The 26,813-nt window shown below is 44.5% G+C and overlaps 1 protein-coding gene across 1 annotated transcript in view; it reads left to right on the forward strand.

Moving 5' to 3' along the window:
- The first annotated feature begins 689 nt into the window (after positions 1–689).
- TMEM178A (transmembrane protein 178A) overlaps positions 690–26,813 on the forward strand; it is a 47,043-nt gene continuing 20,919 nt past the window's right edge. Inside the window, exon 1 of the mRNA XM_040623138.1 lies at positions 690–1,089. Within this exon, the coding sequence (XP_040479072.1) occupies positions 690–1,089 (400 nt within the window). The remainder of the gene's footprint in view (positions 1,090–26,813) is intronic.

Consider the following 26,813-nt stretch of genomic DNA (forward strand, 5'->3'; position numbering starts at 1 on the left):
ATGGGATTTGCTTCTGGGTACAAAACGGGACACTGATCAAAATCAACTTGGACAAGTGACAAGACCGAGTCTGATGTCGGTGGATGTCTTTTAAGGTCGTTGGAGGGGAGAGGACGGGAGGCAGTGTGCTCAGGGGTAGGTGGAGAGAAGCTTCGAGTTCAGGGCAGGGCTATAAAGGGACACGGAGTCTGCAAACAGCGAGACAACGAGTGGGGAAAAGAGAGAGAGGAAGAGTTGAAGAAAAGTAGGGGGAAGTGGGGACAGGGTTAGGGGAGAGAGGAGGATAGGAGAGAAAAGTGAGGGCGGCGGGGAGGGATTAAAAGGGAAGGGGGATCGCTGGAGAGAAGGGCGGGCGGCAGGCTCGAGAGGTGGAGAAGAGGCGAGGGGACCGAGAGGGTGGGGGGCACCGACAGGCAGGCGAGGGGCTGGGGAGAAGGAGGAGGGCTCGAAAGTACGAGCGGCGCGGGGGGCTGCGGGGAGCAGGGGGGCCTGGAGGGCGGTCGGAGGCGAGCCGGGAAGGGGGACCCGGAGCGAGCCGGGCCGGGAGCCGAGGGCGGGGAGGCCGCGGGAGGGAGGTGGGGGGCAGGTGGGGGAACGCAGGAGGGAGCGCGGAGGAGAGCCGAGGCCAAGTGCATTGTGTCTGGCGGCGGCGCGCGAGCCCACCGGCGGCTGCGGCGGGGCGGGAAGCCATGGAGCCGCGGGCGCTCGTCACGGCGCTCAGCCTCGGCCTCAGCCTCTGCTCCCTGGGGCTGCTCGTCACGGCCATCTTCACCGACCACTGGTACGAGACCGACCCCCGGCGCCACAAGGAGAGCTGCGAGCGCAGCCGCGCGGGCGCCGACCCCCCGGACCAGAAGAACCGCCTGATGCCGCTGTCGCACCTGCCGCTGCGGGACTCGCCCCCGCTGGGGCGCCGGCTGCTCCCGGGGGGCCCGGGGCGCGCCGACCCCGAGTCCTGGCGCTCGCTGCTGGGGCTCGGCGGGCTGGACGCGGAGTGCGGCCGGCCGCTCTTCGCCACCTACTCGGGCCTCTGGAGGAAGTGCTACTTCCTGGGCATCGACCGGGACATCGACACCCTCATCCTGAAAGGTGAGCGGCCGGTGCGCCCTGCGCCCTGGGCGCCCGCGCGGGGAGTGCAGCCCGCGGCTCCCCAGGGGCGCGCCGGTCCCTGCGGCCACCTCCCCGCCGCGGCCCCGCGCTTCGCTCCCCGGATCATTTTTTCATCCTTCCCGGCCGCCTCCTTTCTTCATTTCTCTCCCTTTCTTGACCACCCCTTCCTCCCTTCTTCTCTCTCTCGCTCTTCTTTCTTTCCATGACTCTGTTCTTTCCTTCTCATCCTGCTCTCCCTCTTCTCCTTCCCTCAAGTCTGGGCTTTAGCACCCCCCTCCCCGCCCCGCTTTTATCTGCTTCTTTCCTTCCTTTGCCTCCTTTCCCCTTCTTCCTTTCCTTTCCCCTCATCCTTTGCTGTCTTTGTACACCTGCCTGACTTGGAATGCAGGTGTAGGTTTTCTTGAGGTTGCTCCCCTACGGAGGGTAACAATAAAAAAGACCCGACCTTTCCCAGCCCGGCACCTCAAGTTGTGCTTTCCTTTTAGAAATACCTTCGAAAGAAAAGTGGTGCAAGTCTCAGAAGTGGCGGAAAGGGGCTTTTTCTTGTATTGTGCTGATGTTGGCATTAGACGGAACTGGTGTGGCCATCCCAGTCTGGCAGGCTAATGGGAAGCAAAGGAGGCCCGAGACCTTCTTCCCAACCCCAAAGTGCAGGGTTTCCTGTTGATTAGACCTCAGATAGCATTCATGCATTGGTGAGGCAGTTGAACACAGATAGGACATCTACTTTTTCCCAACCTTCCTGGTCACTCCACACACCATCCTCAGTGTCTAGGCGCACTAGGGTGAGGGGAGGAGAGACGTGCCCAAGCCCTTGAAAGTGTAGCTCTCTGGATTTGGCGTGAGGTCTCTCGTGTGTGTGATACCTTGGAAGGTTGCTCTTGTTGTAGTTTTGGGTTTGGTCCTAAGTTGTAGAGCATAGGTTTACTCCTCTGAAATCTATGCCACACCCGGCTCCCGGGCGTGTAATCAGAAGTTTGATTTTTTTGTTTTGTTTTGTTTTTTGGTAATCTCATTCATGCAAAAATATTCAAGGGACAATCCCATTGGTGAAGTTTCCTTCTAACTTTCAAAGCTCTACTCTTAATATAAATTCTTTTCCTCTGAAATGAAAAAAAAACCTAAACCCCTTCTTTCCCTTGGACTCATTATTGTAAAAAAAATAAAAAGTCTAAAATCACTGCATTTTAGTATTTAGTAGCCATTTAGGAAAGCCAGCGAACAGACTTGTGTGGAATTACAGTGTGGAATGGGATTACATGGAAAGGAGGGGGTTAATACCATTTAGGCCTTCAGAGTCCTGTTAGTTGGCATATTCTCCATTTCTCATACATGTCAACTTCCTCCTTCCCATGGCTAGCTCAGCTGGGGACTGCCATCTGAAATCTGTCTATGCATGGAAGGACTCCAGCGCTTTTTTGGGGTGGGGGTGGGGGAGAAGATACAGTAACCTTCCTTTGGAAAGTGTACCTTTTTCTTTCTTCTCCTAACTCACATCCAAATCTGCTTTCACCTCATGAAGATGCTGCATAATTGATTCTGATAGCAGCATAGTACATGAACAAACTGTAAAAGCTGGATTTGGAGGCTCAGTTATGGCATGCTCATTTAGGCAAGGCAATTTTGAAAGCTAAGCAGTGTCGGCTGTCTTTGGAAACCACAGAGCTGCATTGCCTTACACTCTTTCTATGCCTACAGTAGTTGATTGCATGTAAATTGCATCTGAGGAACGCCTGAAACAGCAGGGCAGAATCTAACCCAACAACAGGAGAGGGACCTCCACAGGATACTGCACATTCCCCACTTCTGGAAGTGCCCTGGTTAGCTGAGGTGCCCAGCTCTGGGGTAGTCCAGGTTCAAATAATCCTAATCTTAAAGGGTCTTTAGAGGTCATTGAATCCAATCTCCCACCTATTGTTCAAAATCCCTTCTTCTACAGTCTTTCTGGCAAATGTTTGTCCAGCCTAGCACTTCCATAAGATTCCTACCCTAGTTAAAATCATATTTTTCTCATCATGGATGCAGTATTTTGGATTAAAACAGTATCAGCTTTGTAATATTAATGGTGTTTAGCTAATCCTTTGTGCAAAACAGCGAAGGGTTCTAGGCTGTAACCAGAAGACATGGGCTCCATTGTTGGCTCTACTACTCAGTTGCTGTGTATCGTCCAAGAAGTGTCCAGACCTCATTGGCCTTCAGTTTTCTTGTCTATGATATTAGGAAAGCTGACTCTTCTTTGGGGAATTTTCTAGTTCTAAAATTTAACATTGTTGTAATAACTGTAAATTTAGCTTTCTGGGAAGTTAATGACCTGACATTATTACAACATGAGGAGTTTGGAGAAAATGACAGATATCAGTACATGATATAATTTGTTGTTTGGGAGATGGCCAAAAATGCTTCGAGTACTTTCAACATTGCAACTAACCTACCTTGGGCTAGTTACATAACCCTTCTGGATCTCCATTTCATTACCTATGAAATGAATAGGCAAAACGAATGGCTTTGAAATTCTATAATTCTAGAAATAATTTGATTTTGGCATCCGTATTAAGTAAACATTATTACCTTTGTTTCGGCATCTGACGTTAGTGGCTGTGGCATGAATTTCTTAAATGAGTCATATGTATCTAGCAGTTGACATCTCATCTAATTTAAAAATGTAGGTAACTAGGGTCTTCTGGTCTATTTTTACTTTCTTCTCTGAATTACCTTGTTTATGAGTTTTAACATTTAGAAATTTTAATCATAAGAAATGAAGAAAAATAGCCTCATATGGGAGAGTGGGGTGAGGTGGGCAAGGGCCCCAGAACTGCCTGGAGTATTTAGTGAGTTTTGAGAAAAAAAGAGATGAGCTGTTCTTCATAGGACTCAGAAGGCAAGGCCTGGAAGTGAGTAAAAGTTGCAGAGAAGAAAGTGTGAGTTGATAATATGGAAAGCATTCTCACAGTTGGAATTATTTGCATCTCATGTTACTGGAGGCCAGGCGAGTATTTCTGAGAGATGTATCAGAGACAGAAACAGTCCATGTAAGCAATGAGAGATTAGTTTATAAATGAAATGTATAGACTATCTCTTCTTAATCTACTTAAGAGAAATCACATGAGCCAGAAAAGCATCCTTCTCAATGGGACAAGTATTCGGGAAAAATCACCAAACCCAAATTGTCATCCTTCATTATGATTCTAGTTCACTTCTAGCCCAGAGTGACCCTAGAAGGTCTAGACTGGACCTCCGAGGAGGACCTTCAATAGGAATGGTGGTAAAGTTATTGCTAAATGCATTCAAAACCAAGACTAGAACCCTGTGCTACTCTACCAGGCTGACAAAGGACCATTCACCAGCACGGTTCGAACACAATTGTTTTTCCAGCTTCAAGTCCTCTTCCTAGCACTGCATTGACTAGACCACATTTCACTCTCTTGCCCTTTGGAATAACTTGCAAAGTCTTTAGAGAGATTAGGTTCACATGATATTCCCATAGTTTACTATCCAGTGCAGTAGATGCCCACTGAAAGCCTACTACGTGCAAGGTTATGAGCAAGATGTGGCACATGGGGTACTTTTGTGCCTGAGTTGGTCAGTTGATTCTAAATTCTTCTCCCATATAGTTCCTTCTTGCAGCTAACTTTTGATGCTAGGGAAGCTGTGCTGGTCAAAGTAAGTACTGTATGCAAATCAAGTCATCCTCCACTTAGCAATCGGAAGGATATAAAAGTTGAGAGACCTAGTTGCAGAAACTTGAGAGAATGGACTTAAAGCGTAGAGCTTCCGGCCCCTCTGTGCTGCCACTGGAACTGTTAGACGTTTGAAAGAAACCCGTCCATGTAAAAGACAGGGGAAGCCAGTAGAGCAGGTGGACGTGGCGTGGATTATATAAGAAGCTCCAGAAACGAGAAGAGATGACCTAAAGATAGGTTCTTCATTTATTCATTCATCTGATTTATTCACTCGACAAATACATACTGGATGTCAGGTATTGCTCTAGGTGTAGAGGGTACAGGAGTGCTTAAATGGATTCAAATGTCTGTCCTCATAGAGTTCACATCAAGTGGTGGAGTTTCTAGTGGGTAATAATGTAGGAACCACCCTTGGTAGGTAATGGGACGAGCACGTGGGGAGGGCTGCTAGCACTGGTAGGCGAATGACGGAGGATACGGTGCAAAGTGATGTAGCGCTCTGCCCTTTGGGGGATGCCAGCTCTTCTGTTCCAAGTACAGCTCTTCTGTTTAAACTACTGGATGAACATTCAAATAGAAGGACAGATGGAAGGAGACTCACTTGGAAACATTATATAATGCTTCTTTCAGTTACTGAAAACACTGATTTTAATAAATAAACATTGATGAGACTTGTGAATCCATTATGTAGAACTTTGGAGAAATGAATTTTGAATGGGAATTAGTCATTGAAATTATATCAAAAGTTCCAACTGTTCTTACTAGTCTTCACTTCAATTTTCTGAATTTTTTTAATTAAAATTTTTCATTAAAAACAATTAGGATTACATTTCGAATATATGTACCTTGTCGATGTAAATCAAATTCTAATATTACACATTGCCTGCAATAAACAAAAGGAAAATTAATGTTGCAGTGTTTTTTAATGAAATTTAAAGGGGTAGAATTTCAGAAATGCGAAGATGATAATTCTGTATGCATAATGTTAACTTGTATAAATCATTTGGGATTGAATTCTTGAAACTTGAAATAAAACATGTCCTTGTGGTTTCAGAAGCATTTTTCATCTAATGAGATAAACAGAGATATCAAAGACAGTGGGACACACATACTTTGTCATTTTGTTCTCTGCAAGAGAAAGAAAGTAGGAAAATTGGTAGGAATTCATTGGATCTGCTCTTTACTCTGCTAATGATTTATCTGTTTCCCCTGTTGCTTATTTTCCATGAAATTAATAGTCCGTACAGGACCCACCAAGTTCTACCTGACACAGAAATAGATTGATGCGTTCCTTCAGCTCATTTGTAGACCAAAGTATCACTTGTGTTAGAATAATTATCGCCCAAGAGCAGATGATCTAGGAAAGTTGAGAGGCCAGCACTGTTTCTCCTCTCTGACCCGTTGGCTCACATATTGTTCTCAGATCTTGTCTTGAACCGGAAGATGCTGCTTGCAAAGAGACTCCTCAATTTTGGGGGTGTGGGGACATCGTTAGGACTTTCTTTCTCTTTCTTTACTTGGAAAACAAGTGGTCTCTGAAATTGTTTTGAGATCCTTCTATATAATTTTATTTATTCATTTTTAAATTATGTGCATGGACCATATCAACACAGGCATCATAAAACACAGACGAAAGCAAATTTTGAAGGAAGGTGGTAATAGATATCGACACAAGTTCAACTATTTTCACCCTACGTTCCAAAAGATTGCTTGGATACCCCCTGGCATGTGCAGACTCCCCTTTGAAGAGGGCGTCCCTCACTGCTCATTAGCAGAGCCGAGTTTCTCATCTGAGCCAAGAAAGGAGGGATTTTTCCTATCCTGGCTGAACTTTCCGGGGGGTCTCCCAGTGCACTGTTATGTCACACACATCCATCTTTTTTTTTTTTTTTTTTTTTTTTAAAGATTTTATTTATTTATTCAACAGAGATAGAGACAGCCAGCGAGAGAGGGAACACAGCAGGGGGAGTGGGAGAGGAAGAAGCAGGCTCATAGCGGAGGAGCCCGATGTGGGGCTCGATCCCAGAACGCTGGGATCACGCCCTGAGCCGAAGGCAGACGCCTTAACGACTGCGCTACCCAGGCGCCCCACACACATCCATCTTGCACAGGGGAGAGAAGACGCATTTTATTTCTGTACCCTTTCTGACACCAGGCGCCGTATTAAATGAGCCCTTTTTGATTAAACAACCGCCAGCTCATACCACACAACTCTTAATGACTAGATTGTGGTTTTGTCGCGAAGTGTTTTGAGGCTGAACGCAGCCAAGAGTCGTACTTTGATTCAACACAGTCTACTGCTAGCGTCCTGAAGGTTATCTTGAATAGAAATTAAATTCTTACTTGCCTCTCTGCTCTCAAAAAGAGATACTTGCTTAAATTCTTTCCATCCGCACATAGGAATTGTCTTTTAAAAGTGACTTAGAAACACAAGTGTGGATGGGGTTTTAAGTGGTTTGGGATCAGAATTGCCAGAATCAATGACATTTGTATCCACTGTGTCTTATGGATAACATTTAGCAATGACTTTGGCGGGGAGAAAGGAAGAGTTTTGGCTATGTCATAGAAAGTTCATATCCAATTATATCCACGTTGCTGTGATTTTTTTTTTTTTTTCCTTAGCTACTGATTTTTCTTCTCCAAAGCTCAAAAAGAGCCCTCAAACCCCATCAGGCCGACTGCTGGTAACTGTAAGTGTTCTTGATTGCCTCAGGAGATAAGCTTTTGGTAGGGGAGCATCTGGACGGGAAGATCCTTTGAGGGAACAGGTCATAGGGTTTCTCAACCGCTAAGCAAGAATGAACTTTCCTTTGATCTCTGTCATACCTGAAGGGCAGTGAACCCCAGATTATTGATCTGTGACCTCTGCCAAGCCAGCTGTGATCTCGGGGTGGCTGTCTCCTGATTCCCTTGGCCACCTTCTCTTTCAGGGAACTTCCTCTGTCCTTTCATACTCAGTTGTGTGGACATCTGGGTTCTATGTTCTGGTACTATTTGCTGGATAAAAGAATGAAAATAATCAGATTTGGTCATCCTCTTCACTTGCCACCCCCTTGCAGAAGCAGCTGGTGAACTAGAGAGGAGAAATTGAAAACAATCAAACTGGAGGATGGGCAAATACTTCAAAGAGCAGACAGGTCTCCTTTGGAGTAAAACATGAGCTCACCATGTTGGGGCGGTTCAGCTAAGATCATTTGAACCATGTAGGCTTGCTTCAGGTTAAAAAAATTAGTTTTCCTATAGTTATTATTTAGAAAAAACAAAACCCACCAGAACATTGACATTGCCTAAAGCTTTGTACAATGGCTGTAAAGATTTTTATCAAAATAAAGGCATCTGTAAATAGAAAGTGGACTTTATCTTCAAAAGCTGATAAAATTTATGACAGTTGATTTTTTTTCACGTTCTTATAGTGTTTCCCTGTGGTTAAGAGTGATTGCAGTGATTATTTTATTGCAAGTTTTAACTAAAAGGATGTAACTGAACTTGGAGCATCAGAGACTCGGCGTCTGAAGCTGACAGCCTTTGTTTGCTGCAGGGTAACTGGAAACTATATGCTGTGTTCCATCTTTCTTGAAATTCAGCCAGATAAATTGATTGCAGACCTAACAATAATGTCGTGGGGACACCCATCAGCGACTGCATTAGCAAGTGAAAAAAAGGGGAACAATACAAACCATATTTTAGTTTCTGTTATCTCAAATTACTGAGGATACCTGGAATTATTTTCTATAACTTGCTAGATATCCCCCAGTGTTCAGACTTTTTGATATTTTGTTCACAGGTAAAAATCAATCAACTAATTTCTCCTCGAAGAACCTAAAGGTGTTCTGTGTTCCCTTTTGGTCTTCTCCAAGTAATTTGTTACTATATAGGTACTCAGGGAAAAGATTCCAGAAATGTAAGTGGGAAATTCTGAATGTATCGAAAATTTCAGAAGGCTTATTTGTCCCTTTGCAACAGGTCACTCAATTGCAAATCAACACTGATGCTTCCATCTGCCAAGAAACACTGACATGCAGACTTCGGGTCTATCACAGTGGAACAGGCAGGGTGGGGAGAGTGGGGGGTGGTGGGGAGGGCTATATTTGGCTTCGATCTCTTTTGTTTACATTTTAAGGACTTTTTATTTGGTGTAGGGGATGTGAGCACTTGCTTCACTCAACAATCAGTCAACAAATGTTACTGAGTGTTGGAAAGGAAAGGCTTTTGAAGATAAGAGCCTGCTCAGTGAAAACTATGGGTGCTCTGTCTTCCTGTCTTGTGGGGTTGCGTTTCCCTAATCATACCCAGAGCAGCGAGGAAGGAGGTCTGGGTAGGTGGTGAATTTGACTTTAAATGCCATTTCTTAAGTTCTCACGAGTTTGAAAACCGCTTACAGTGATGTTTACGGTTGTCATGGAACGTTAAGCCTGTGCATCCCGTTAAATGGTACTCAACGAAGTTATCCTGAGAAACAACAGGAGTGATCACTTGCATGTGATTGAGAAATTATGATACCGACCGTCGCAGTGACAGTTTGATATCGCAGGAGAAAACTGTAGGGGAGAAGAAACCAAAAATATAATTGAGCTGAGGCCAACTGGGGCTCAGTATTTGTTTTATGCCACTGATGCCTCGGAATCCCTTGGGCCAGGTCACTTCATTCTTCGTATGGAACGTATTGTAAGAGACCTGGGTGTTCAGACAATGGAAGTATTGGTTGGAGGAAGCTGAAACTCACAAGTACCAGACAAATAATGAGATAAGCTGAAGTAAGGAGTGGCAGGAAAGTGACAGTGACGGCTAACATGAACGTTTCTGAAAAACAGTGTCTTTTGTTCAAGAGTGGAAACAAAATAAAACCAAAGACTCAAGGAAAGCGTTTGCTATTCAGCAGTAAAAGATAAAATCTAGCCGGAAGATGTCCACCGAAGAAGATTCAAAATCATGTTGTCATTCTTTCCTTTTTTTTTTTTTTTTTTTTTTTTGTTGTCTCAAGAATTCCCTCTTTCTGGAGGAAACTCAGATTGGTGGGAGGAAAACGGGTGAGCACATGTAGAATCAAAGATCCACAGAGTTGAAAGGAACTTTGAGTGGTGATTCTCACCCCCTTTTATCGCTGTGATGCCCGTGATAGAAGATCTTCACATGTGCCACCGGGGCCTATCAATTTCCAGCCGACCAGCTCAAATTCCCTCCTTTTCTTTCGGAAGGTGTCTTATCAGAATGTCTGTGAGAGAGGGGATGTCGTAATCAGCATCATTTTGAATTTGTTTTAATTTATAAAACAGTCTACCATGTGGGTAAGGGAGGCCCTTCAGTCTTGTATAGAAGAAGCTTAGAGACACCCAGTCTGACTGGCAGTGAGAGGGGGGGGCTTTATCTACATTGCGTATTTTTTAGGGGTGGAGGGTTGTAAGGGGAGCTGATGGATATTGTATGCATGGATGCTTTGGTCCCCCAAAGTCACCCCCAGACATCACTGCTGATTTGGAAATTTGGGAGATGTATAAAGAACTTATTACCTGTTTGTCTTCTGAACTGGTCCCGACACACCTGATTTGGGAAAAATCTTAAAAAATGACAGGAGAAATCATATAGAAGTTCAGTTTTGCATGCCCTCCAAATGTGACACAGTTATTGAAATAAATACGTCTGAGAGCCCCTGAGAGGCAGAGTCCTTCCCTAGTCTCTAAGCCACACATACAGATGATTCTGCAGTAATATTTTGATTATGCCATGGGGGAAACTGAGTGCTTCTTACTAACAGGCCCCAGATTTTCATTTTGGAAATTTGTGGCACGGGTACTCTTTAGAGCATATTTTTATTTCTAAACTATGACAGAGTTTTTGTTTTAGCATGCTTCCAGTTCTAGTTATAGGTTAAAATGGCAGACATTTCCCCCCTCCCCCCTGGCCAAGTACTCTATATATGTAATTTTCTAGAGTTGTTTTTATTTCTAAAAAGGTCAGGTACAGTAGCATTTCTGATCAGTAATGAAACATTATAATTTGAGCTATGGGTCTAATTTTTAAAAATGCAATTAATAAAGTGCTTGATAAACATCTGCTTACATAGGTGGGTTTATCAGTTAAGGATCTCTTAGTGCCAAATAACAGAAAACCCAAATAAAAATGGTTTAACCTATAAGGAAAATGTATTATCTCCCATAACAAGATGTCTGGAGGAAGCCTGTACCCAGGCTGATTAAAGATTCAGTGCTGTTGGGCTTTAGTAGTCCCAACATGGGTGTTTTTACCTTCAGGCATGTCTCTTCCTGGTCACAGTAGTGCCATGAGTCACTTCCTTACACAGTGACAGTTAAGAGGCTAGGAAGGAAGGGAGGCCATGCCCCATTTTGTGAACCTTTTTTATAATAAGTGTAATTTCTCAAAGGTCTCTGAGCAGACTTTCCAGTGGTCTCATTGGGGATACCATTGTCACATGACCATTCCTAAACCAATCCCTGGCAAGTGGAATGGAGTTATCATAATTTCCTTAGACCAATTAAGTTTCCCCTTGGCCCTGGAGAAGGGCCCAGTCTCCCCAGGGAAGCATTTGGCTGCCTGACAGGTGAACAAGATTTGGTCTCTGTCAGCTAAGGAAATGTGGCTGTTGTGTATACATAGTGCCTGCCACAGCAGGGACCTCCAAATGGCAGTCCTGTCCTACCTGTGGTCATTCTGCAGGTAGATCAGGACTGAGAGGAGCATCCAGATTTTCTACTAGCTTTTCCAAATATACCGTGTTCTCTCTCCACATCCTGCCCTGATGGGCATAGGGGGGGAAATATCTTTCTCCCCCTCTCCACTCCCAACTTCTCTGGTTGGGACCTTATAAATCAGACTGACAGAAGACAGATTAACAAAAGAAAACAAACAGAAGTTTAATATGTACATGGTGCGTACACATGGGAGCACTCAGAGATAAGTAACTCAAAGTGGTGGTTAGAACTTGGGCTTATATAGCATCATAACAAAAGAATAATCAATTTTTAAGAAGAGACCATACAAAGGAAAAGGACTTGGAGTTTATAGAACTGAAACATTGTGGGAAGGCAAATATATTAGGGAAACTTAAGATAGATAAGGACTAGTTTTAGCCATGTTTTTAAATGTAGATTCCTCTGGTATTGTCTCTGCGCTGACAAGAGTCTACAATTGTCTCTGGTGATTAGCTCCTATCCTTCCTGGTAGAGAGGGGAAGGAGGAGAGCAGAGATGTTTTCTTAGATCTACTTCTCAATTGCTTTCAGCTCACAATAATCCTTATGCAAAAGTGGCCTATTCTGCCACCTTTCTTGGGCACGTGGCAGTGCCTTGAAAGCCTGGTGCCTTTGTGAAGAGCTGGTTGTGATTCTTTAATCTCTAGTGACCCAGAGACTTAATGCTTGTTTCTAAGGAGGCTTATTTATAATTGCACTTTTAAAAATAGAATGTAAAATGTTCAAAATTGTGCATTTGGGGGGCTATGGATGTATTCTAAGAGCTGATAGTGCAGTCGTTATAAATTTGACTCACACTGGCTTGGTGAGGTCAGTGTTTCAGTGCTTCTTGGATGTACAACACCCCCCCCCCACACACACACACAGAAGTTCCATGCACACCAGAGAAGAGCTCCGTGGAGATCATTATCCTGAATATGCCTGACCCCCACCCCCAAGCCAGCTTGGTTTGTAAAAATCTCTTCACCCCACAATATGATCTGTTTCAATTTCCAGTAGGAAAACAACGGTGACAATCGTATGTTTCATTCTCAACCCTTGACTGGTAACCAAGTGACCATTATTACAACGACCAAGTGCATCTATCCCTATAACCACCTGAGAAGGAAAATTAGCAAATCCCCCTGCTGTTGTCTGTGTCCTGATGTGTTGGTAGAGGCCCATGTTCAAAACCTGAGAAACTAACCAATTCTAATTTGATACGTTACTAGTGTCTTTATAGGGCTTGAATAATCCATGAAATTTCTGCGAAGAACTGTTTGCTTTCAAAATTGCAAACCCAGAAGGCCACGTGAGGAAGCGGTTGTTTGGCCGTGTGTGATCTTGTGTTTGGAGGAGGGGGTGGAGGGAGACTCGTTAGGATGAACCCCAGTCATCTCGGCAGGCATGTTCAAGCCAACCCACTCCAGTGCACCTCAAATTTTCTGACGGAATTACCATGCTTCTCTTGGACATCTCATTTGAAACTGAGAGGCCTATTTATTAAAGCTTGGTACCTCTTTAGAGCAGGAATTTGAAAGCAAGAAAACAATCTGAACCATTACAGATGGGCTGAGCTAGCAGGATTTTAGCCCAGAAGCCTCAGGAGATGGTGTAGAGCCACAAGGTATGTGGGTGGACATATATTTGGACCACCAGATTGCATGCCAATTTGTAGGTTCAAAAAAAAAGAAAAAAAAAAAGCAAGAGAGCAGGCAGGAAAGAAAAGAAAGCAGGAAGGAACAAATGAGCAGCTATTTGGTGACTCTTTGAAGGACCATCTCTATGGGAATCTTGTTGCTTTAAATATCTATTAGTACATTTATCTTTCTAAAACACAATCTTGTCATGTCTTTCCTTTTATTAAAAGTCTCTGGCTGAGGGCTTCCTTGATAAGTTAAACACAGAATTACCAAATGATCCAGCAATTCCACTCCTAGAAATATACCCAGAAGAGTTGAAAACAGGAACTCAAACAAAATCTTCTACACCAATGTTCATAGCAGCACTATTCACATGAGCCAAAATGTGGACACAACCCAAATGTCCACCCATTGATGAATAGGTAAACAAAATGTGGTATGTTACATAATGAAACATGATTCAGCTATAAAAAAGGAATGATTTGCTGGTTCATGCCACAATACAGATGAATCATGAAACCATTATGCTAAGTGGAAGAAGCCAGACACAAAAAGCAATGTATTGTATGATTCCATTTATAGAAATATCCAGAATAGGCCAATCCATAGAGAAAACAAGGAGGGAGGAAGGGGTAGTGACTGCTTAATGGGTTTTCTTTTGGGTTGATAAATATGTTCTTTTTTTTTTTTTTTTAAGATTTTATTTATTTATTCGACAGATATAGAGACAGCCAGCAAGAGAGGGAACACAAGCAGGGGGAGTGGGAGAGGAAGAAGCAGGCTCATAGTGGAAGAGCCTGATGTGGGGCTCGATCCCATAACGCCGGGATCACGCCCTGAGCCAAAGGCAGACGCTTAACCGCTGTGCCACCCAGGCGCCCCGATAAATATGTTCTGAAAAAAGTGGGGATGGTTGCATTGTGGACTAAATGAAATGGGATTGTTCACTTAAAAATGGTTAAAATGGTAAAGAAAAAAAAAATCTCGGATGGTTTCCCACTGTTCACAGCTATAAGCCTAAACTTCTCAGCAGATCATAAAAGGTCATAAAATAATCTTCACCACGTAGCTCCAACTACCTTTCCGGTGATATACCCGGCCACTCCTCTGTGAAATCCAGGATCAGGCTACCCCAGCCCGTTTGCTATTCCCTCAATACATATGCCCCTCACTTCTGTGTCATTGAATCTCCTGTTTCCTCTGCTGGAAGTACCATGCCTTCTTGTCCGTCTGGGCTCTCTTCCTTGAAAGCTTCGTGTCATAGTTACTACCCTCGCCTCAGCCCCTCACTCTGCAAAGTTAATTGCTTTATTAGCTGAGACCCCAGTGTGCTTTATACATACCTCCATGACAGTACTTCCCACGTTGTATTGTGGCTTGTGTCCTTGTCCATTTTTCTCCCTACCTTAAGGCCAGGGACAGGTGCCACCTGATTAGTGCCTGGCACATGGCGATCTTTCCATAGAATGGCCACTGAAAAAATTGCATTGGCTTGACTCACATCACCGTCATCTTAACTGGTTCATTTTCTTCTCGCCTACTCCATCATTTTTGGTTCAGTTCAAGGAGGAGAAGGGAGAATTGTCCCCAGTTTTCAAGATGCAGGACTCTAATAATTAATTCAAAAAAGACAAAGTTGTTGGCATTTTTGAAAAAGTAGTAAGGGTAGTAGATGCAAAAAAAGCATTTATGCTATGCTTTTATTTTTGAAGTGTTCAAAGAATCAGTGTAAAATTAACACGATGCTTCTTGATGGGAGATTTTCCTCATAAAATGTTCTCAATCCCAAACTAAAGGATTGTATTATTATCGAGGTTTTCTTGTCTTCCTGCTTATCTCCACAGGAAGTCTCTACCTTCAAGGAACTGTTCTGTTGTCTCTGTTGTCTCTCTTCTCTCAAAGGACCTAGTGGGGGGCTTTAGAAATACTAGGAGCTCGGTACATGCATTGTGTTTTGCAAAGTTCATTCCAAGTATTTCTTTGTACAGTTTTGGTCTATTAAATACTCTTTGTTTTTTTTCAATAAAATTGTTGCAAGTCCAATTATATACATCTTTTGGCCAGAGGGCAGAATAGCTGGAATAAACTGCAGAAAGACTCTTGGTTGCCGCCCTTCATCAGGCCGTTCGAGGAGCTGCTCTGCTGTGGCCGGCTCGTTGCTCGTTGCTCGGGAGGCTGTCCGTCTGCGGAGAATCGTGCAGGATCCAAGAGGGCTCTCAGGGCTCTTCCAGGAGAGGTGGCTCTCCAAGAGACCAGTGGCTTTGCTGGCGTTCTGAAGTGATCTCCCTCCCAGCGAGTTTATTTTGCAGTTTTCTGAGGAGCTGGGAGTCAGGAGACTGGGGGCATCTTCTCCACTCTGTTATTAACTCTACTCTGTGACCTTGGGCAAGTCACGTCACCTCTCCAGAGCCTCATTTTCTTGTTTGTAAATACAGAGATTGGATCAATGTAACCTGTTGGGTGTCTTTCAGCATTAACCGGCTGTAGTTATAGGATGCCCAGCAAACAGCAGCTTAATTAACTCTGCAAAGTGTAAGGAGAGGAAAAGGTCAGTTCTTTCTAGAAGCAGGTAAGCAAGCATTAGGACAATCCAAATTTGAGAGCCTGTTCTTGTTTTCAAATTGTTCACCCATATGTCTTGTCTTTGCTTTTTTGAACGTGACAGGCTTTCTTATTGCTTAGTTTTCTTTTTCATTTTCTGAGGATTTCAAAGGAGAGAGCAGGACTTCCTATATTGTTCTAGGAATTCTGTTCTGTGGGAGCAATGTTTGCCATTTGGTTGGAAGAATTCAACTGTATAATTCTTTTTCTTCTTAGATGATTTCGTAGGGTATTGGTAATTATAAAATAGACCTGGTTTTAGGGACTGGAGTCAGAGTTTATAATGGAGAACAAAAAGGAGTACTCTTTAGAAAATTGCATAGTATAATTTAAATTTTGCCTTACTCACTCATTTTTAAATGTTTCTGAGGAAGTTTTGAAAAGATTTTGATGAAAGAAAAAAAATCATATCCTTTGTTTGTTACTAAAGGAAAAATTCTAGCTTTATTCCTTCTTTGCCTCGAAGAGTATTTAATACTCATAATCTATGTGAAGTCAATGAGAAGTCTACAATTATGTGTGATGCTTCATTTTGTTCAAAAGTTTTAAAGATATGCTTTCTGAATTTAATAATCCACTGTGTTAAATACCTGGAAGTTATATTTGATCAGTTTAATTTAATTCATATTATGAATTCTGATTATTCATTTCAGTTTCTTTCCTCCCCCCTCAAATGATATTTTCGGTGGCTTGCCACATATTGTAACTGGCATAATAGTTCATTTTACTGAAAGCCTTGTTCAAAAAATTCGAACGTGATATGACTTTCGTTGACCCCAAGTTTCCTCCTTTGCAGAGGAAAGGATATACCTAGATAACCTCTTTGGTCATCCATGGCAATGATTATAATGGCCGATCCACCACTCAACTTCCAATCTTTGATAGGACCAGTTGTTTTTACTTAAAGCCTTCCACACGAACCAGAGACTAGGTAGGCAGGCCAATCATCTGCATCATCTCCATCAGGGTCAGGCTGGTTCTTACGGAGAGAGTCAGAGTGTGACATCCAGAAGACAGACTGTGTGGTCTAGGGTATTCAGGTATACCTCACCTTGCCCCAGTCATAAGCATTGGGTTATTTAGAAGACTTACTTAGAAGATTACCTAAGAGGAGAAAAATAAACCTGTTCAAAGAAGGTTAACTAACCTACCCTAAATGGTGGTGGGGAAGATGGGAGAGAAACAAGTCCACAGAGAAAGAGAGGAAAGCCATCACATGGCGGTCTTAATTTTGGTCTCTTGGTCTGGGAGTATATTTCTTAGAAAGTTTCTTCATTTTTTAGGATTTTGTTTCTTTGTTTCCTTTTACAAACAGTTAATACAAGAGTCTTACACGATCCGTGGGAGATTATGAACTAGGTAAGGGAAATTTCTCTGTAGTAGCCATATGACGAGGAGTGCCATGCTCATGGAGTATTAAAAAGGCACCTTAAAGGTACACAGCACATTCCTTCCACATCACTCAAGGCAGCTTTTCACAAGGAGAAAAAGGACACAAGTTCCCTGAGTAAGTGTAGGTGGTCCAGGGGAATGACACTGGAACTGCTGGTAATTACCATTTGTATACAGAGGGGGATGTGCTCCTGTGGTGATGGTGGGGGGAGGGTGAGGTGAGGGGTGGGGGAAGGTGCAGAGACCTGGGCCCCAGGAGCTCCCGGCCTAGCCCTGGCTCTTCCTGCTGCCTGTCAGACCTTGGCAAGTCAAGTAAACCTCTCTAGATCTCTGTTGGTCGTTTTCAAAGTGAAGGGTCAGACTTCATGATTTCTAAGAGTTTTCCAAATTATTACATGTTATCATTTATTTAGAGCATCAGGAAGTCAGGGTGAGTTTCCCAGATAGCTAAAATCTACCTTTCTGGGCCTCTCAGTGGATGGAGGTATTTATTCAACGCACGTGCACATCCTTGCCTTCTGAAACAGCACCAAATTTAACTTTTGCATCATGATTCAGTCATCATTATGAACGATGACGTAATACTTAAGTATCCTTAGGGAATGCAGAGGTGTGTGGAACGCTGAGCCTCAAAACTAAATAACACAGTCTACTATTTTTTAAAAATTGTGCTTGCTCTGATTTTTTTTTTTTTTAACGCTTGCTGCTTTTCTAAATATCACTTTCTTCTGCCTCTAGCTGCCCTTTTATATATTCTACTTTGCTGCGTCGAATCTGCGAGGAACAGGGGGCCATAGATGAAGCGCATAGGAATTAGGTCTGAAGTTAGAGCAAATAGTCTGTGGGTGAGGTTTGAGGACATACTCTGTGGGCCTTGATTGTCACCGAGGGAGACTTTTGGGGGGCTGGGGGCTCTTCTATGTGGCAAGAAGCAAGTCTTGCATAAGTACAGCGTGAAGGTACTATTTATGGAACGATGTCAAGTTTCTGACCATTCTTCCTACAGAGAAATCGAGAATGGTGACAGGGCAAGAATGCCAAGAGGGCTCAGAAATAGAAAGGGGTCACCGAGAGGGCAAATGGGCAGATCTGTGACAGTGTCTGGGTGAGGGACAGGCACGGCTGGGTCTCATTTGCAGGGCATCCCACATAGTCATCCTGTTCACAGCCTTGGCTTGCCCGCGTTCTCTCCCATGACAGCCCGTTATCCCTCCTTTAGATAAAGCAGATCCAGGATTGTGGTGGCAAGGCTGAATTAGGACCCAGGGATGCCGAACTTCTCGTTAATTGTCTTGATCCTCAAGACCACTTGTAGTAGATTAAGAAAATGTAAATTGGTGATTCATTTGCCGTGTATTTACATGGAAATGCCACTTTATTAGCTTGCAAAGTACAGTATCTTCCATTTCAGCATAAATTTGGACACTGACTAATTTGCACTTGTTTAATCTTGCAAGCTTGGCAATTTTGGGAAGCCTCCCACATCCCCCATACTCCCTCCCCATAATCTCACCTCACCCATCCAACAAAGCCAAGAATGTTGCTTTAGGCAATAGGAGCCATATTACAAAATACCACTGGGTTTCTTTAAGATTTCTGATTAATTAATAAGGATCACATAGGTCAGTCTCTCCTAGGGCTTTCTTCGCTGTGCTTTGTGGGTGCAGTCAGAAAATCAGTCCGACTTGGTGCTATCCTGGGCCCACAGCTCCCCCGCCCACGTGGGGGATGGGCGCTCATCCTGGGCAGGAGGGAAGCAGGAAGGTCTGAAGCCTATATGGGTGGCTTCATTCAGGATCACGTTTATGTTACTCCTGAGGGTGACAGGGAGGCTTGGAGGAAAAGCCCTGAGATGACCAGTCATTAGACAAATGGGACTGCCTGTGCCATCCCTTTTGGCACGAAGTCAAGTGTGTCACAGTTATGTACCCCCTGTGTTAGCTTTTTCCCCCTTTTTAACAATCAGCGTGGGTGATGATGGGCACAGTGTGGAAGCACCTTCTGCTTTCTTCCCTGCTAATGCTGCCCCCTCCCCCCCCACTTCCAGAAAAATACTGTCATACTTGAGCTCGGGATTCTGGAATTCCTGTCCCTGTAACAGTATAGCCTGAGGCTTTACTTATCCAAGGCTTCACATTGACTTCTTCTTTATTGATTCAGGCTGATAATCATGCAGTCTGTTGGACTGTTTCTAATTATTTTGGCTATCTTAATTATTGGATTGTGCGTGATCTGCTCTGTTCAAATAATTTCTCAGCAAAAAGAATTGAACCAGCTCAAGAGGATGGACACATCTCCCTAGTTTCTATCCGCTCTGCCTCTAGCCCTTTGTGTCACGTTAAATGAATCATTTTTGCCTCCCTGTTTTTCATTTTCCTCTCTGTGAACACAGACAGAATGATATTATCTTGTGGCTGAAGATTTAGGGTCACTGGCTATCAGGCACTAGCAAAATGTAAATTGTTGCTACCAGTTTGATAGGACCATTCATGCTGAGTTTATGTTGTTTAGATCTTTACATTTTTCTCATTATGAACTTTCGTAAACATATGCTCATTGTAGACAGTGCAGAAACCTGCAAAGATGACAACAAAAATCGTTTATAACCCTGCAACTTAGTTACATAAGCCTGTGAAAGTTGGATTTCTTTTTATCCAGTCCTTATGCAAATATGTACACGAAGACATATTTGAGGTAACACACTGTGTACTGCTTTGTATCCAGCATTAAGCCACCAGAATTCTGCAATTTTCATCATTTTTAATATCTCCATAGTATTTTAACATGTAGATGCCTGGCTTTCTAGTGAATTTATTCTTTCTGACTCTCGTATGTCCTCATATCCCTTTTTTGGCCCAACTGACAGGATCATATATCTGAAATAAAACTTGATCATATCGCTGGCCTGCTTAAACCCTTCTGTGGCTCCTGATAACTTCCCGGATGAGGCCTGGCAGTGGGGGGAAGGCACTCGGCTGCCTGCTCTCTGCCAACCTCCCCTCTTAGCTCCTTATCCTCCTCACTCACTGTCTCACACTTCATGCTCCGCGGCACCAAACCTCCTGCCCTCCAGGCCCTGGAAATGCTCCTTACCTCTGCTATTTTGCTTTTTGCTTTTTGTTCTTCTTCCGTCTGGAATGCCCATGCCTCCCCCTAATGTCACCACTCATGACCTGGCCGACTCGGACTTAGTTTTAAAATTCACCCTAGGATGCCTTCTCTGACTCCCCCTCACCGGGAGTGTGTTTCTCTGGGCAGTTCTCTAGCAGCCTGTCTGTATTTGCGTCACGGAAATGACTCCTGGCCCCCTCCAATCCGTTCTCCACACTAAGGCAAGAGTGAAGTCTTTTATGCTTGTTTCAAAAACAAACCAAAAAAAATCTATTCTGATCATGTCATCAATTCTGATCGTTTCTAATCTGTGGTGACTTCTTTTGAGGTTTAAGATAAAGAGCAAGTCTCAACCCACCTTCAGGCTTTCCGTGGTCTAGTCCCACTTCCCTCTCTAGCGACAACCCACCACCCCCAACACCCTGCACCCCGGTACCGCAGACCTTCCTCTTCAAAGCCCTGTTCATCCCCTTCCTTCTGCCCCACAAGGATATTCCTGCCCATCCGTGAGACCTCAGCTTTCCTGGACGGCCTCACTCTTCCCCTCATGGCTCAGGCATCCTGCTCTGTGGTCTCAGAGCCCTGGGTTCTCTTTATGTCAGACTTGTCATTTTGTTTCTACTTGTGCTATTATTTCAGTAATGCCAGGGTCCTGCAGTAGACTCTAAGCTTTCTGAGGGTAGGGCCTCTGTTCGTTTTCATTCACATTAGAGATGAGATTGGACTGGAGGAAGGTCACAGTGTCCAACAGCTGAGGTTAAACAAACTCTTCAATAAATCGGGCTGGAGAAGACCGGTTGGGTTAGACAGACTTAGCTGGGCAGTGCAGGGGCTGCGGACTGAAGGTGGTCATGTATAAAAACGCCTGCTCTTTTATAGTCCTCGGAAGACACTATGAAATCAATATCAGCAGCCCCATTTTACAGATTAACTAAGACTCAGAGGATTTCATAAAGGTAGCAGGTGGTAGGGCCACAATTTACTGTTAAGCCGACCTCCAGCAGGGGGAGGCGGGGTGGCATGAAGGACAGGGCTGGTCCAGGCTGTCTCCTAAGAAGTGATGGAGCTCCTGGTGTACTGTCATGAAGCCCCACATGTTTCTTTGTGTGTCTCAGGTTGCGTTTTGGCAGCTGGCTGGCTCCTCGTGTGGTATTAAACCAGTCAGGCAGCGAAGCCACACGGCCAGAAGCAGGGAGCACTGCCCAGGCTGATTTCGTCTCCGCACATTTGTGCCCCTGGCAATTAATGGTGTGGTCCCAGTCCCTCTGCACTGCCCTGCACTGCCCTGCCCAAGCCGGGGTGCCAGAGTCCTCAGAGGGCACTGTGCCAAGCCCCAGGGAGGAAGTCGCCAGGTGCCGAGACTGGGAAAACAGGTACTCAGGTGCCCTTGAGGGAAACAGGTGGCCCTTCTACTTCTCGTCCAAGGCTTTTTAAAGTCACCCCCTGAGGAGGCCGAGAACCGTGGGGTCCCTGGAACATTGGATATCTAGCCTCAGGCTTTGAAAACCCAACAAAGGCAAAACAGAAGTCTTCTGGCAAGGGAGAATAATCCAGAAAGGATGTTGCCAGAGAGTTTTTTAAAAAAAAATTTCTCCAGGATTTTCTTAAATTAGGTTTTCCTTTTAATTACCTAGTTATCCTTCAGAAACTTGGAACAGTCCCATTCCTTATCAACATATTCCTTGTCAATTATGCACTGGCTCAGGCTTCTGGAGCCTAGGGTGATGCTTAAGAACAAGGCAGCTGGAAGTTTCCCCCTTGGGTCCTGGGGAGTGTCAGGAATGCTAATGTGCTGAGGCTCTGGGCTGAGCTGGTGGCTGCAGGGAGAGGCCTCACTGAGCACAGGGCCTGGGGGCAGGGTGGGGAGCAGATAAGAGGTTCAGGGCCTGCAGGGCGCCCAAGAAGGCAGGGTGACTGGCCCCACCAGGTGAACTGAGCATTCATTTTTAGTTTTTGTGATTTCTGATAGACCCTGCCTGCTCCCTGGTTCTAAACACTGTGTTCTCAAATAGAGGATTGAAGGGATGCTTAGCAAACCGCTTATTGGCACTTTTAAAATTTTTCCTGTCTGGCAGTCTCTGTCATTCACGCTGCTTCATGTAGAATTGGGGCTGGCAACATTGCGTGGGCTTGTTCTGATGAGACGTGGGCTGGACTGTGGCGGGGCCCTGTGTCATGAGATTCAACGGGGACCGTGGTAAGGTGCAGCTCTGGACTATTTGCCGTTATCCTGTGCTCTTCGTGTCCTCCGTGTCCTCCGATGAGCCTTCTTAGGGCTGCGTGGGATCAGCGCGGGTGGTCAGAAAGAGAAGTACAGCTCGGCTGCTCGCTGTCCTTGGGACTGGACGGGACGTATGTTTATACTTCGGGCTCAAGCACCTGATGGTTGTTTGGACTGTTGGAACTGTGTGGGTAGGTGGGTGAATTCTGGTAGGAGGGAGAATGGGGACTTCACTTTGGAGTGTGCAGCTGTGGGGGCGGGCCCTCGCTCCCCACGCAGAGATTCCTTGTTTTCTCTCCTCAGCCACTCCTGTGTCCCTCCTCCTGTTTTTCCTCAGCCCTAGTCTGGGGTTTTAGGCACCTGACCACGTGCTCAGCAAGCAGGGAAAGAAATCTTGCAGGCAGAGCTTTGGACCGTGGTTTCCTCGAGTTTTTCGTTCTGTTTCCTTGTGGGTAGAGGGCGGTGTGAGAGCAAAGGGGATGGAAATACACAAAGAGTATTGTGATAAACGCAGTGCCACGCGTCCACGGTTCCTGCCTGCTTTGCGCTTGTCCCTTTAAGAGGACTAATTAGGCACGATCAGGCGTAGTCATAGTGATTCTCATCTGACAGAGTCTGTTAAGATATCTAAGATTGGCTTTGGAGGGAGATGCTAATTCAATACCAGCTCTGTCACTTGTTAGCCAGGGGACTGCAGACAGATGACTTAAGCTCACCGAGCCTCAGTTTCCTCCTCTGTAAAACAGGTAATGATAGAACCTGGCTCGTGCGGGAAGTGTGAGTAAAGCTCTGAGCATAGAGCCTGGCATATAGCAAGGCTTCAGTAAATTATTACCACGGCCGTTTCGTTATACGGCCGTGGGCAGGCCACAGAAGTGGTCTGTGCCTTGTTCTTCTATTTGTAAAGGGACAGAAGGTCTTCCTTAGGTAACTTACAAGGATGTGTGATGAGGCCCTGTGAACACGGCATAACACGCTGCAAAATAAACAAAAGCATGATTATCATTTTCCTATAACCACGCTAAAGCAATTCTGGTGGTCGCGCAAGTGTGCTTGTCTGGCTACAGATTTATGTCCTGACTTAAGGATGCCTGTGGAGTTGCTGGAGGAACCAACACACACACGGGAAACAGTGGCAAAGGCTGCCAGAGACAGAGGGTCCTGCGCAGACTGCCATCTTCCTACCGCTGCTGCGAATGGCTTTGGGATTTGGCTTCTTCCTGTACCCTAAGGTTCTTGCGCTGGAAGGTGGTGGGTGCCATCCTCCGTTCTCCTTGCAGTGAATCCTTGATAATTCATTCAATTTGGAGATTTCGTCCCCCTTCCTTCTTGTCTCTGGTGTCTGCCAGGCCACCTAACTACGAGGGGGCTGGAGGAGAGAAAGGAAATGCAATCAGACTTGTCGGTTTTGCTTGATTGTCGCTTGGGCTTGATCATTACTTAGAAAAAGTTAAAAATATTGTTTCAAATCAATTTATATTGTTTTTCGAAATTGATTCCAATAGCCTACCAAAGCCCGGGAGGACCACTCTATCAATTATCGAGCCAGCCATAGAACAGGCGCTCTCTATAGATCCTGAAGGCTGGCTCTAAAGGGCTCCCAGTTTCCATTTATCTTGATATGTATCTGTGACACGTCTTATCATAAATCCAACAGCCCATCTGGTGAAGGGGACACAAGAACATTGTTCATGGTAGCAAATATGTTCAAATTTTTTCACAGTTTGAGCAGAGCTATTACCCTTGTCTATACCGTCATAAATTAGCTCTACCAAACATTGCTTTCCTAATCTCCATATACACTAGTAATTAGTCAATTCAGCTTGATCCAGGGTTCATTTTCAAAAAGGAAACAAACTTCTGAAAGTGTAGCTCAATTAGAAAGAGTCTATCAAGCCACCTGGAAGGGGCCAAGAGTGTATTGTTTTTAAGAATAATTTGCCCTGGAACACACCAGCCCACTCCAAAATGGCCCGTCTTTCTCTAGTAAGTTGCTCTTTTCTAAGTATTTGAGAAACCGCTAAAGCCATCGGAGTTTATGGGTCCCCATGTGGCAGGTGGGAGATCTCTCTCTCTCTCTTTCTCCTTCTTTAACTCTCCATCCTTCCCTTCACCCTCCCTGCTCAGACTCATGGTTTTAGTTTCAAGTTGTCAGTTTTTCATTTTTGTGGAAACATATTCTGGATTCAGAAAGTAGGTCCTCTCTCTGTCTAAAAAGCACTGGCTCAATAAATGTTTGTTGAACGAATGAATAAATGAATGAGTGAAAGAGAGAATATGATGAGGTGATTGACTTTGGTGGCAAAAGGTAATAATTGATACTTGGCCCCTGATTTTTTCCCCCAAATGGTGGAGGCGAGGATGAAGTTACACAGGCCGCAGTCCCTCAGGTCAGGACTCATGCTTTACTGGTCCTTCTTAGAAAGAGAGCAGGAAGAGGGAGTGGATGGACACTGTCCCTGTGGACTAGGCACTGTTAGGACACTTGATATATACGATCTCATTCGGTCCTTGTAACAAGTCTGTGAGACTGTATTACCTCTACTCTACAAGTGAGGAAATGGACGCTCAGAGTGGTTGAGTTTATTGCTCTAAGTCACACAGCTGGTTCCAAAGCCAGTATTCTCCTCTACACTCTTGGACGCTGCTTCCTATAGGCACATATTAAATGTAAAAACAAAACAAAACAACCCATATTCCCAAGTTTCTCCCAATATTTGGGAGTATACAGGTTCAACCTTCCAATGAAAAAAATCATATTCGCTGATGTCCATACTAATTGAAAAAGTCATACTGGAGAGTGAACAAAGCTTAGGTCTGCTTCCTACACTGACCAGACGCCTTCCAGAATCCAGGAGATTTGAACTTTAGGTGTGTATTAAGAACATTTAAGACTCATATACTATTAAGACAGGTTCTGTTCAGACTGTATTGCTCTCTCGGAGGTCAGCATGTCATGACCCGAGCCGAGAGTAGCCAGCAGCAACTGTTGGCCTGTCCCTGTAACTTGGTATCCTCTATGGGAAGGAAAACACCACAGTGTACTGGGCTGGAACCTTCACTGAGCCAATGGCTGTATTTTGTTTCACATGAATCAGGGCCTGGGGAACAAGATATGGGATAGGGTGTCAGTTCTTGCCTACTTCTGCCTTCATGCCAGTGGCATTATCATATCCCCCTTGCCCACACTGGCAACTCTGAAAGAAGAAGAAGAAGGAATAGAACCCGTCTCCTGCTAGAGAGAGAAGGTAAAGGGAAGGAGAGGAGAAAGGAGAGGGAGAGAGAAGCAGAGTGCACTGAGCTGGGCTGAAATTCCCCATAAGCCACATAAAATCACATCCTTTCTTTAATCTCCAATCATGAATCCCTGTTCTGCCAGCTAATCACCACCTGTACGCCATGATGGCTCTGAGAAGCTGAGAATCCCTGGTTTTGATTTTTCAAAATTATATTACTTTTTGTTGTCGGTATAACATAATAACTCCATTAAAGGAAATTTAAAAATGAATTCAGTCAACCGGTGGTCACTTACTGCCTTAACCCCATGACAGTGTCCACCTGTGTCCAGAATCATGCTTGTTGGAGCCCTGTTCTTTCTGGTCTGCTCCATACGTTTACTCTCTCTGCAGTAGGCTGAAGCTGTCAGGCTTGTCATTGAACCCTCCCTCTTTGGCCCCTAGAGATCATGTGTTTACAGTTCAGGGAACTCACCAGAGTCTTGCCTTTAAGGAAGACTCCGGTTGTCTGGGTTTGTTCAGGTAAATGAAGTAGCAGTAGCTGCAGTAATAATCATGATAGTGACGATGATGGAAACTAACACTAACAGTATGCTGTGTCTCATTTAATCCTCCTCTGAGATAAACGGACTACCCCTGTCCATGTATTACAGCTGAGGAAACTGATGCCCAGAGAGGTCAAGAAGCTTGCTAAGGACACACAGCTAGTGAATGGAGAAACCAGAAGGCAAATCTAGGCTGTCTTGCTTCGAAGACAGTGTAGAGTGAACACAAATACAATTTCACACCAATTAGAAGCTGATTCTCCATTACTAATCAGAGACAAGGGTAGCAGAACAAGCTAATATATTGTGGAGGGAGAGTCTAAACCCAGAACAGCGTTCACACCTTTCAGGCACTTCCTAGATCAAACACTTGCTCTCGGTTGCTTTTTACTTTGAGTCTTATTCACCTTCATCTGGAACTTTCTTGTCTCCGGTACAGTGGCACCAGCCACATGAGACTATTGAGTATTTGGGATGAGACTTACATGGAAGGAGCTGTGCTTTAAGTGGAAAGCACCAGATTTCGAAGATTTAGTCTGAAAAATGTATGTAGACTCTCTCACTAATAGGGGCACCTGGCCAGCTCAAT

This window comes from Ursus maritimus, unplaced genomic scaffold, assembly GCF_017311325.1.
Source record: "Ursus maritimus isolate PB19 unplaced genomic scaffold, ASM1731132v1 scaffold_6, whole genome shotgun sequence".
NCBI classification, from domain to species: Eukaryota; Metazoa; Chordata; class Mammalia; order Carnivora; family Ursidae; genus Ursus; species Ursus maritimus.